The sequence below is a fragment of the Ailuropoda melanoleuca genome, chromosome 1 (genome assembly GCF_002007445.2).
Source record: "Ailuropoda melanoleuca isolate Jingjing chromosome 1, ASM200744v2, whole genome shotgun sequence".
Lineage (NCBI taxonomy): Eukaryota > Metazoa > Chordata > Mammalia > Carnivora > Ursidae > Ailuropoda > Ailuropoda melanoleuca.
Window position 1 is genome coordinate 73,650,009 of NC_048218.1, and position 12,692 is coordinate 73,662,700.

Sequence of the window (12,692 nt, forward strand, 5' to 3'; positions counted from 1 at the left end):
AATGACCGTCAGGAGCCACCAGAAGCTAGGAAGAGGCGAAGGAGCACCCTTCCTAGAAGGTAGCAGGGCCCCACCAAAACCTTGATTTCGGATTTCTGGCCTCCAGAACTGTGAGAGAATATATTCCTCCTATCGTAAGCCATCAAGTTTCTGGTAATTTGTTAAAGCAGTCCCAGGAAACTAATTCACATCTTATGTTGAATTATCATCAATTTTTAAGATTTCACTTAGGTTATCCAGGCACAATAAACAGTGGTCCATGGAAGGCAATACTTGGACTATGCACCCCCAAAGACGAGAGCTCTGCCGCCCAGCTGGCAACCCTACCCTGAGCCCGTGAATACTGAAAGCAGCCCTTCCCCTGGACCGGTGTGGAGGGGCGTTATCTAAGTCATACCTCATCCTTCTTCTCCTGAATGCGTCGTCTCTCTGCCTCGATAGCCAGCTTCTCCTGGATCTCCTGAGCAATTTCACAGTCTTGTTGTTCACTAAAAACCAAAAGTGAAAACAGTATGAATAAAGAAAATAAGGAATAATTTTTTCCTAAAAATAACACAACTTACTAAATACTATGAACCCATGCACATTTTTTATCTCACTTAATCCTCACAAGCATGATGCAGAGAGGTTGATATTATCACATCTTATAGATAAAAAAGCTGGGGCCCAGAGTAGTGAAACCATTTCCCTAAGATCACAAAGAAAATAAGTGGCAGAACCAGAATCCGATCCCCAGACATTACAATGGAAAGTCCCATGCTTTTTCTACACTCCTAAGTCACCTCACCATACTGGGGCCACTCTACAGAGAGGCCTGTTTTCTCAAGAATATGCAAAGGAGACACACTATGAGATTAATGTCCACAAATATCCAAATACAGATATGGAATACACAGAAAAAAATTAGGAGAGAGCTCACTAAATGTCACTGTGGTCACCTAGAGGTGCTGGTATGACTTTTAAATGATTGCCATAAATTTTTAAATTAGATGTATTTTTCAGTTTCACTAATATTTAAATCCTTCCCCAGCTTCAGTTCCCAATAGACACCTCTCTGGCTGATGCCAGTTTTCTTAATCCTCAAGCCCCTAAGAAAATCAAATGTTGTAATACTGCGGCCAGCACAATTTGTTTTGTTTGGGCATTTGCGCATGCAACAAAGATTTAAATAACACCTACTGTGGTCCAGGCACTATGCTCAACATTGAGGATACAAACATGAGGAAATCTTCACTCTGCACTTAGAGGCTCACCATACATTTTGGTGGAAGAAACAAGAGAACAATTTTGTTTGGAGAAACAGATCCTTTAAAACAGCACCTCTAAAACAGCAGTTCAAACACAAAATAGGGCTTGGATCTTTCAGAGGTGGCTACAAGTACACATGTCTTCTGGCTTCAGGTTTCAAGAAAAGTCAATGGACAGCTCAAACTCCCAAATGTGATAGCTCTGGAGAGCCAAGCTTTACACAAAACTGTTAGCTAGGAATGAAAGCCAGAAACATGCAAGGAGTTTACTATTTAAAAAGATGCTGGAATAAAATCACATTTGTGACTTATGGATACAGTTTGCTTCCTCAACAAATATATCCTCTCAAAATCCCCCTGCCAAGTGAACTTAAAACACTCAGTAGGGGTGTTTGGGTGGCTCAGTCGGTTAAGTGTCTGACTCTCGATCTCAACTCAGGTCTTGATCTCGGGGTCCTGAGTTCAAGCCCCACATTGGGCTCCATGCTGGGTGTGGAGTCTACTTAAAAAAAAGAAAAATACTCAGTGAATCTCAGTTTTGTACTCAGTGAATCTCAGTTTTGGTGGTGTATTCCATGTTTAACAAACAGCATTTTATAATTCAAAAGTGCTGTAAAGGACGATAATCCTAACTGCGATTCAGGAATTAAAACCCACATCCTCTATTCTGACAAAACTGAAAGGATAAAAATTATTCTAATTCTAATTATTCTCTACAGAAATGAGTCACTTGCAACATGCTTGGAAATAGGCAGGTGCAGGTGAAAGAGGTTGTGCATACACGTGGGTGTGTACACATGTGTGACGCACACACAAGACAGAAAGGCAGGAGGAGAAAGTAAGATGGCACAAGGAAGGGACGGGAATATTCTCAGCATCAGTAGGAAAACCGCCAGAAGGCAGCTGCAGACGTGATTTCTGGTCCTGCCGCTGAGAGCCAGTGAGCCGTGCCCTCTCGTGGCAATTTATCAGCTCTAAAAGTATTTGGACTTAACAACTTCATCTTACACATCTCATATTTTAGGATTCTTAACCACTCAAACCAAAGAACTGAAAAGAAACAAAAATCTACTCAGAACAATTTTTATTTATATATCCCCTTTCATTCACTCACTTTTAATAATTAAGAATTATATACAAAATCATGGTCTTAGTTTTTAAAGACTCTCTACTTAGATCTCCCAAACTCATGTAAAATCTGTACAGGAGTTAGCAACTATTAATTATATGCAGATGATAACAGATGGGAAGAAAGCAGAAGCTCAACAGAGAAGACGAGTCCAAATCAAATGTTAAAGGTCACAAGTGACATAGATGTACCTCCTAGTATAGACAACAGCCAAAATATGAAAGAGCCCAGATGTCCAGGGACAGATGAATGGATAAAGAAGATGTGGTATATATACACAATGGAACACTACTCAGCCATCAAAAAGAATGAAATCTTGCCATTTGCAATGATTTGGATGGAACTAGAGGGTATTATGCTAAGCAAATAAGTCAGAGAAAGACAAATACCACAGGATTTCACTCATATGTGAAATTTAAGAAACAAAACAGCTGAACACAGAGAAAGGGAAGAGAAAATAAGATGAAAACAGCAACGGAGCCAAACCATAAGGGACTCTTAACTCTAGGAAACAAACTGAGGGTTGCTGGAGGGGAGGTGGGTGGGGGGATGGGGTAACTGGGGGATGGGCATTAAGGAGGGCACTTGATGGAATGAGCACTGGGTGTTAAACACAACTGATGAATCACTAAATTCTACCCCTGAAACTAATAATACACTATATGCTAACTAAATTGAATTTAAATAATTTTTTTAAAAGAATAAAAAAAAATAAAGAAGTGAGGTTTAAGCTGAGCTTAATAACTTCAAATCATACTTCCATGAAGGACCATATCCAGTTCACTCAGCCAATTATACAGAATCCTGAGGAAGAAAAATCAAGTGAGAAAGGAATAGTCAACAACTGGCAAATGTGACATTGGACAAGGGCCCCAGGATGCAGGCGGCAAAATGAGAGGCTCCAGTTCATTAATATTTACAGCATTTCACCCACCCAGTGATGTGCAAATATCAAAATTACCAGGGTGTGAAAATCTGAAAAACTTTCTTTCTAACTTACTTACTTCAGCTAGGAATACCTCCAAAACCCTGAAGTCCGAGGCAGAAATATAATACCTGGCTCTCCTCTAATTTAAGACCTATAATCCATCACTCTCCAAATCCTCATTTATATTTAGTGTTTTATCTCGATAATCTCTGAATAATCTCTTTATGCTCACTATCATTACCCTAATTTAGGATCTTAAACCTCAGCACCAGCCTCAGAGCTGCCCTTCAGAGTAAAGCACTGTGAATCCTGTAAAGGGCATTAACTGAGAACTCTAGAATATTATTCTAGCTCTGGTTCTGATCTTCCCTCTACTTGTGACCCTGAACCTCCACACATCTCAAATCTCTTTCTTCTTTTTTTTTTTTTTAAATAGATGTATTTATTTATTTTAGAGAGAGAGAGCACGAGAGAGCGGGGAGGGGAGGGCAGAGGGAGAGAGAGACTCAAGCAGACTCTGCCCTAAGCACAGAGCCCAATGCGGGGCTCAATCTCATGACCCTGGGATCAGGGTCTGAGCTGAAATCAAGTCGGTTGCTTAACCGATTGCTTAAGCAGTGGTCAATTGAAGAGGTGACAAGGCTTGATCTGAGGGTAATGGCAACAGAGTTAGAAGAGAGAGATTTGACGGGTGCCCGGGTGGCTCTCTCTCTAAAATAAATAAATACATCTTTTTAAAAAAATCTTTCACCTATCCAGCCCCCAGAGAAGGCCCCAAAATGAAACCCCCAACAGGTTCTCTGTCGTTTATAATATAAAATCTACAAAATGTGAATTCCTAAAAACGTAACTTACGTAACCTTTTGGTCTAGCTTTTGACTACTTTTCTGGCCTCATGCCCTACCCATGCCCTTAATCACACCCTGTAGTCCCGCAATACTGAACATCATGTAGCTACCATGAGATTCCAGGCTCTTTTACCTCCTACCTTCCCTTTTACTTCCTCTGGCTAGAATCATTTTCCCCAGCTATGACTACACACTTCTAATTAACCATCAGGGTTCAGATAATTGACTGTCTGCATTGGAATGGTTTTCCCAGTCTCTCCCCTCTTCATAGGCATGAAATGTATTCTCCAATTCCCCGTGGCTTGCGCAGGTATCTGTAGATTTACAACCCTCAGAGTTTTATTCTGAGGCCCTTAAAGGCAGTGGCTACATTGATTCCTATCAGTGGTCTCAGGTGCCTTTCATGGTGACAGGTATAGCAAGAGTCAGTAAGAGTGTTTATTTCCAAAATAAGGAAGCTGAACAAACTGATGACTAAAATTCTATGAATAATAGAACAGAAGGACAAACCCTTCCTGAAAGACAGCAAAAATGATACGTTTTCCTGTTTCTTTCAACATGAACTACAGTAAATTGAGGGTCCCTTGAGTTCTTCCTTTACGTTTTCCTCCTCAAAACAATACGTGTGGTAAAATCCACCATTTGAGGTTTAGGGATAGGGCCCACTCTCAAGTAAGAAATGCACTCTGTGCATTTAAAACACTGGGGGAAAAAAAAAACAGTCATTGTGCTGGAAGAGACCTTAGATGTGATCTTTCCATTTGTCTATTATAGAAGGAGACTGAGAAAGAACATTTGTTAGATGAGGAAGTTATAAGAGAACAGAGGGTGTAATTCAGAGCTTTCCAGAAGATTCTGCTTCTCCCTGAAAAGCAAGAGGTTCAAGGAAAGTAAGAGCAGCAAACACTACCAGGAAAGAGTAAAGGAATCCAATACAACTCATAAAGTTCTTTGATAGCCTGTATTTCACTGGATTCCCCCAAACAACCTATGAGGCAAAAGGAACAGAGATTATTTTCCACATGCTATAGAGAAGGAATATAGATTCAGACAGGTGGATCAAATGCCTCAAAGTCATAAAGTTACAAGTGTTAAGAATTCATACCAGAATCCACATGTCCCAAAACCTAGAAAATGTTCCAACAATGAACAAAAGTTTTCAAATCAAAGAAAACTATTGGAGAGCCACTACAGGATTTATAATCAAATAGCAAAAGGCATGGGAGGGACAGACACAAGAACCTTCTTCTCTGCCCTGGTTGCTCACTCCACAGAGAAAACCAGTCCCCACATGACTCCTTCCCAACCCCCAAATCCTCACAGGTCTTTGTAGCGCTTCTGGAGCTGAGCCTGAGCTTTCAGATCTTCCTCCTGAAGCTGCTTAGCCACCTGGAGATCATGTTGGACCAAACGGTTCCGCTGAATGTTCGATGCCAAATGATGCTCAACTGGACAGAAAGATTGAAGAGAAGAATGACAATGTTGTGCTGTTTTGGGCTTATTAATACTATGCCTCAGAATCACTTAAGAAGAGCTTTTCCATTAAAAAGCTTCACATCCATGACTTAATTGTATGCTCTCAATAATGCTATATAACAGGTAGCAGAGGAATTACTCTTCTTACCTTTCCATTAAGTAAAGTGAGGATCAGAAAGGTTAAGTAATTTGCCCTTGGTCACATGGAAAAACAGTGGTAGTACCAGGACTTCCATACAAATACTTTAAGGCCAAGGCCATGGCTCCTTCTGCTCCACAGCTGTCACTCTCTTTATAAACTACATTTTTCAATACTTAATTTTTATATTGACAACATGAATTAATGATTCTCAAATTACATATTCATAAATATGTACTTTTGTATTACACACATAACTTAGATTTAGCTTCCAGAATTACATACATAAATATTAAGAAAAATCCACAATCTAGACACCGTCAATGCCTGGGAAGATGTTCAGGCCCCTCTTCTAGGGGAATGAACAGATGCCAGACAGTGTCTCCCTCCTGTAATACTAGGGCAAGAGAAGAGGTTCAAGTCCCTCTTTTCCTTCCACATACCCACCAGTCTCTTCATCCCTTGCAGCAGTCATACTTCAAAATAACCAAAACTTCATTCTCCACCCAGGTGACATTTGCCTAGATAAATTCCTTAGGATGGATGGACAGTGTGGCCTGGGGACTCTGTTCTCTCCTGCCTCGCCCTAAGAAACCTGCCTCAAGCTACCACTAAAAAAGAAAACAGAAGGAACATAATGAGCGCCGTTACTCACTCTCTTGTTCCTGCAGGCTGTGGGCCAGGGTGTGGTCCTCTAAGACAGCAAAATCTCGGCACACTGCAGAGGGTGAAGGAAGAAAAGCAAACAAGAAGGCTCATTCGTAATATTTTAATATATTAAAAAAAAAAAAAAGAACTGTGTTTACTTCAAAAGTCAATTCAAATATTTTAGGATGATCAACTTTATAACACGCAATGCTAAACAGGGCCTAGTTAGTATAAAGTCTTCATTCACAAAATCCACACAGTACCTGCTCAGCCAAGCACAGGGTGCCACAAAATAACGGTTAGCTCTGGTCCCTGGCCTAACTATATTAACCACAGATCAGAACCCAGAGGTCCAGAAATTCTAATCCACATTGTTAAGAGAGGGCAAGAACTGCTACCATAATATAAGAGACAAGAACGTTCTGCATACTGCAGCTGAGAGAAAACGGAGTTCCTGCATGGTCAGAGGAGTTAAGAGCCATCTCGCCTTGGCCCCAGTCATCTGGGGTCGAGGGGATCCTCTCCCAGAGACTGACAGCTATCCTGGTGTTCCTAAGGAAAAACATACCTTTGTTAGTCCCTCGGGTAGGAACAGATCGCTACATCAAGGATAATCACATTCTTTAATGGGTCCACACCCTCAGACATGAGTCAGAACTGGCTCCCTAGGTCTCTCTAAATGTAGAGCTTCCTAAAATGAATCTGCACACCAAAAGAAAACGGGAACCTTAGAACATACAGAAATCTGCCCCTAATGTTGCCCTGATTTGGAGATGCAGGCAGGAGCACTCACTGGCCTATCTTTTCAGAAGCAAATGGGAAGAGATGGTCTCCAAGGTCCATTCTACCCGAAATTGCAATTTAAAATAAAAAAAAATAAACTCCTGTTTCCACACAAGCGTAAACATAAAACAATACTTACGAAGGACTCTTATAGTATAATGTGCTTTTTATTTGTTTGCTTAAAGGACATGTAGTTTAGGGTGATAACCTTCTTACTCTATTCCAAACATGTAACTCACATTAAAAAGGGAAATCCCTCAAAGCCACTATAATGTATAGGACTCAGAAACCTGTACCATAGGAGTACCAGAGGTTATAGATTTCTTTCTGGAGCTTTGGATTTGCCTATGAGGACATTTAACTACAATGGAATAAAACACGTCTTTGCCATTCTTAGCACTTACACATGCTAACATATACATTCATGTAGCCCTGTCCCTGAGAAATAATGCAATAAAAAAGTAGGTAGACCTTCGACATTAAGGTTACTCCAAAATGGTTTTTACGAATCATTTCTGCTTGAGAACCATATAAACTATACATGACCTGCTTACCCCTTGTTCAAATGCAACTGTGAAACTAGCAATTCCATAGAAAGTCCTGTTCTCTTACATCAGATATATTCTTAGCAAATTCTTACAACTGTGACCTAGATCCTCGTCTGTATTTCACAGAAAGAAAGTGCTTTCAAAATGAGGTAGTTAACCCTTTTGATTAATAGGTGAGGAAAATGAGCCAGCAGGAACAAAGGACTTATTAAGGCTATATGTAGTTTGTTGGTTACAAGGCCAGAAGTCAGTGTCTGAGCCAACAAGAGCTCTTTCCTTTCCTGACACTATGACAGCCCTCCTGGACTTCAGGCAAACCAGGAGGCTGGAACAGACTGAAGAAGGTATTTGATATTGACCAACACGCATTCCTTAAAATGCTTAGCAATTAATATTAATTGATTAAATAGCTAAGACACGTATGATTTAATTCACACCAAACAAATATTCAGAATCAATTAGCCAAAATGAATGTAATAAAATCTTGTACAAAAGAATGCTATTTTAATATGTTGCCTTACTATCTGAAATGCTTTTATTATACTATAAAAGTTTATGTCTGTATACCTAAGTCAGTATTAATTTTAGATTAAGATTAGATTAATTGTTGAGATTAATATTTTTCAAATCATGGATGGCAACCTATTATTAGGTCATAAAATCAATCTACTAAGTCTAGAACAAGGATTTAAAAATGAATAGGCTAGAAAATAGAGTATAACATACACAGTGGAGGAAACTATGGTATGGAGAAACTTTTTCAGTTTCACATACATACACACACATACAGACACACACACAGGTATATATGATATATATCAGGTCACAATGTAAAACATACATCATCCTGTAGGTTACAGTCAAAAAAACTTAAAAGTCACTTCAATTTATATTATCAGGACAGAAAGTTATGTCAAACAATATATTTTATATATTTTTAATGTCATGCTGAATAAAATTTAAAAATTATAAAATCATTGCAGTTTTCCATGTGGATAACCATGTGAAGAACTGCAATAATTTTATAGGTTTTCTTTTAGTCAGTACATTAAAAACATAAGGTTTATGGATATAAACACCGGTAGTAGAAATATACGTTTTTAATATATAGCACTGACACAAACTGAATTTAGAATCGTGCTCATCTACAGAGAGGGGCAAAGGGCAGGAGTGTCTTTGCTATATCAGATGGAGTTCTATTGCTTTACGAACACAACAGAGAAGACTAAAGCAAATAAGGCGAATACTAACATCTATTAAATCTGACCAGTAAGTTTGTGGGTTTCTGTTTTGCTTTTTGTAATTTTATATATATTACATTTTAAACTCTATAATTAAATAAACTTTTTAAAAATCTACATCTTTAATTCCATCAACAGCATATACTGCTAAATCATAAACATGAAGATACTGACATATCATAACAGGTACAAGGAGCTTATGAATTACTGGTTACCGTTAACAACAACTCTTCTCAAAGATTTCTTAATATTTAAACAACAAGAACAAAGTATATTCAACTATTGTGATTTGATCCTAAATCTTCTTACAGCATATATGGGTTAGGGCTTGAGTTAGAAGAGAAATCTGGAAGATCTTCAATGACTACAAGAAGTGCACACACTCATACACAGAGTTGTACTCTCAGTACACTGAGTTAGCACCTCAGAGTTTACTAAGAACTTCCAAATACATAATCTCATTTATACCAAGTATTATGTGTTCAATCCAGTTTCTTCTGCGTCCACTCTAGTTCCCTTCAAGATGTGCCTCTATATTCTCTGCAGCATGCCTCTACTACAAGCTGGAAAAACAATCACACATCCAGCCACCTTTGTAATTCTGTAAAAAGAGTGGCAATTACAGAAAAATTTCACAGCCAAGGCAAGTTCACAGCCTAGATCTTTGCTCCTTCCCGACTCTACTTTCAAATAAACAGTATAAACCGTATTGAGGGTAAACAGCATAAATTCACCACACCACACCTGCCCTGCAGGCACATTTAAAATATATCTATCACTGGACCCTGAATTCTTATCCTCCAACTTCTCAAACTTTCTCTCTCCTATGTTCGTTCACTTTCACTCACCCAAATTTCAGGCTGATCTTACCATTAAGCCACCATCACTCCCCTTCACTCCTATTCAGACCTCAAAGGTCCTGTAGCCTCTTCCCTAAAACCCCAAACATCTTCCCCACAATTAGGGCGCGGTAGCTAAATCCCTTTTGAAAACTAATAACCACGCAACTCTGCCTCCTTGCTTCTGAAGAGGATCAACAGAAACACACACATTTATCCTTCAACTCGAATACACAACTGCCTCGCCAAGCAGCCGCAAACTCTTCAGGGCAGGGACTTGCGGGACGAATCTCCGCACTTTCCACACAATTAGCACTAGATGTAACATGTAGTAACACTTCAAGAGATATTAACAGAAAAAAAAATGAAGCAACACTGATCAACAGAGTCAAAAACCAGTAAAAGTTCCATACACAAAAGAAGAAAATAATTTTATGAACAGAATTAAGCTTGTTGTTATGACAGCATCACAGAGACTTAAAAAATTTTCAAGTATTATTTAAATAAAAACTAGAAACCTTTCCCATTCCCATTAAATGAAATAGAGTGTTAGTGATTTTTTTTAATCCAGATATATATAAGTATATAATGAATTAGTTTACATTAAGCCAAGCAAATCTCAGAAATAAGTGGGGTTTTTATATACATATATATATATATATAAATACACACACACATACACACACTCCCCCATCCATTTTCAAGAAAAAGATGATTTTCATTCATTTATGATCTCCCTAAATAAATAAATGACATAGCATGTATCTAGTAAACACATTCATTTGACAAACATTTGCTGAGCTCTCTTTTAGGATAAATAAATCATCTCCAAGCCATCAAGAAGGTAGAGATGACAGAAAGGTACATAAACGTAATATAATTTAATAAATGTTATAAAGGCCTATAGAATATTCTTTGAAGGCATAAATAATGGAGGAGTTATGCTTCTTGAGAATTGGAGGTAAGTATAAGGAATGGGAGTGACTCAAAGGTATCAAGAAACCTTAAAGTAGCTAACATACAAAGCCAATTTCAAAGGAAGGTTAAAATTCTTAAGGGGAAAAGGGATAGGCATTCTCAGTGGAGAGGCCAATTAACTCTTACAAACCAGAAAAAGAGTGAAGAAGCCATTCCCCTTCCGTCCTCTTACTCACACCCCAAAACTTTCTGAAAAAAACAAATCCAGTGAGTCAATCTTTACAAGCTTCCACCCACATACAGATGCCTGGATTAATAATACATTCACTGGAAACTATTTCTTTCAACTATGTCTGTATTGCCTTTTATGTTCTGGTATAGCTTGTGAATTATTCTATTTTTGCGTAAGTGCTATTAGCAGCAGATGGAATACATACTCATTAGGTGAGAGCAGGGATGATATCTGTTTTCCTTTGTTCTGTACACATGAAAACAGCCTCTATGAATGAGGATGATATCCCAGACACACATTTTGTCTTGAAAGTTTGGTAATGACAGGCAGCCAAAGCTGATGCTGATGGAGTGCTCTGCTGGTAACAATGCACTTTCATATTTATTCCTCCTAACCGTCTGAAGGTAAGGCTTTATCAATGTTCCCATTTTATTTATGAGGAAACTAAGGCTCAGAGAAGACTTGGCCAAGATAGCCCAACAAATAAACAAATGAATTGGAAACCAAACCAAGCTCTTCTGACCCCAAATATTTCTGCTCAAAGAACTCCTGGAAGTAATGAGTCTATATTTCATTATGTCAGAAAAGAGCGATATTATTAAATAGTAAGTAAATAAGACAAATCTGCTTAGGTTCTCTGAAGTCACGGATACAAAAGAATTTAGGTAAGGCCGGTACATGTACTCAGAAGGTGGATTCCAGGTCCCAAAATAGAGCAATAAAAATGGGACATCACTTATTTTGTCTCATTATCTCCCAAAAATAAGTCTCTAGCAATCAGTCTGTGTTCACTTCTGAAAAACAAGAGCAATAAAAACTTCTTTTCATTTACAGTGTTTCATGGGTGATCTACAAGAAAATCCCTCAGCTATGAGTATGGTGGGAAATTCTGAGGAAAATCTCCCTTTGGGATCTAACCACCTCCCCCCACTCTCCATTCAACATCAATGAGTCTTCCCTCCCTTTGCAAAGATGGTACTAATGAATTTCAGACTAATGTGTCCAAGAGATGTTGAAGACAATTCGAATGAAGAAATAACATATGTAAACCCTTACGCCTTTGTTTGTTGCCCTACAAAAGGAAAGTCTCCCTTATTTATTAAAGAAGAGACTCTTTCTTTATTTAAAGCTCTAATAAAATTGCCTGAGTAAAAGAAACATGGGATGCAGGAAAAACTGTAAACAGTTATCATCCTAATGACAAGTCCTCGACACTTTCATCCCCAACAAAGTTTATATACGTAAAGACTAAGAGTATACCAATATCACCACCACTAATACCAATACCAAAATGAAACCCTACCCCCAGGACCACCACCATCAGCCTGGGAGCTTCTTAGCGATGCCCACATAGGGACTGTGGACACTCTCTTAACCATCTTCCCCAATACTGAGTCCCAAAATAGTAGACATAGCTTTGAGTCACGGACCACTTTGACAACTGAAACTTCCCTTTCAAGCAGAAGGTTGAAACAAGGAAAATAAGATCTCACTGATGTTTGAGCAATTAATTTACCAGAGAATAAAGGGTAACTGAAACCTTTGTTCCATCTGACTTTTAGTGTCCTAGATGTCCATCCTGTTAAAATTAACAAAATCTAAGTACTGTATGACAGAAGGAGGAGAGTGGCACATAATTTTGGCTGATGCAAAACTGGTAAACGACACTGGCATTCCATCCTCACTTACTTTGTTCCTAGTCAGAGTAGCCAATGG

The 12,692-nt window shown here is 38.6% G+C and overlaps 1 protein-coding gene across 2 annotated transcripts in view; it reads right to left on the reverse strand.

The window, feature by feature from the left end:
- Positions 1-12,692, reverse strand: part of CCDC50 (coiled-coil domain containing 50) — a 70,791-nt gene that overhangs the window by 36,577 nt on the left and 21,522 nt on the right. For both annotated transcript variants that reach the window (XM_011229395.3, XM_011229396.3), the window contains exons 2-4: positions 6,423-6,485; positions 5,474-5,600; positions 398-488 (exon numbers count right to left, since the gene is read on the reverse strand). In XM_011229395.3, the coding sequence (XP_011227697.1) occupies positions 398-488; positions 5,474-5,600; positions 6,423-6,485 (281 nt within the window). The remainder of the gene's footprint in view (positions 1-397; positions 489-5,473; positions 5,601-6,422; positions 6,486-12,692) is intronic.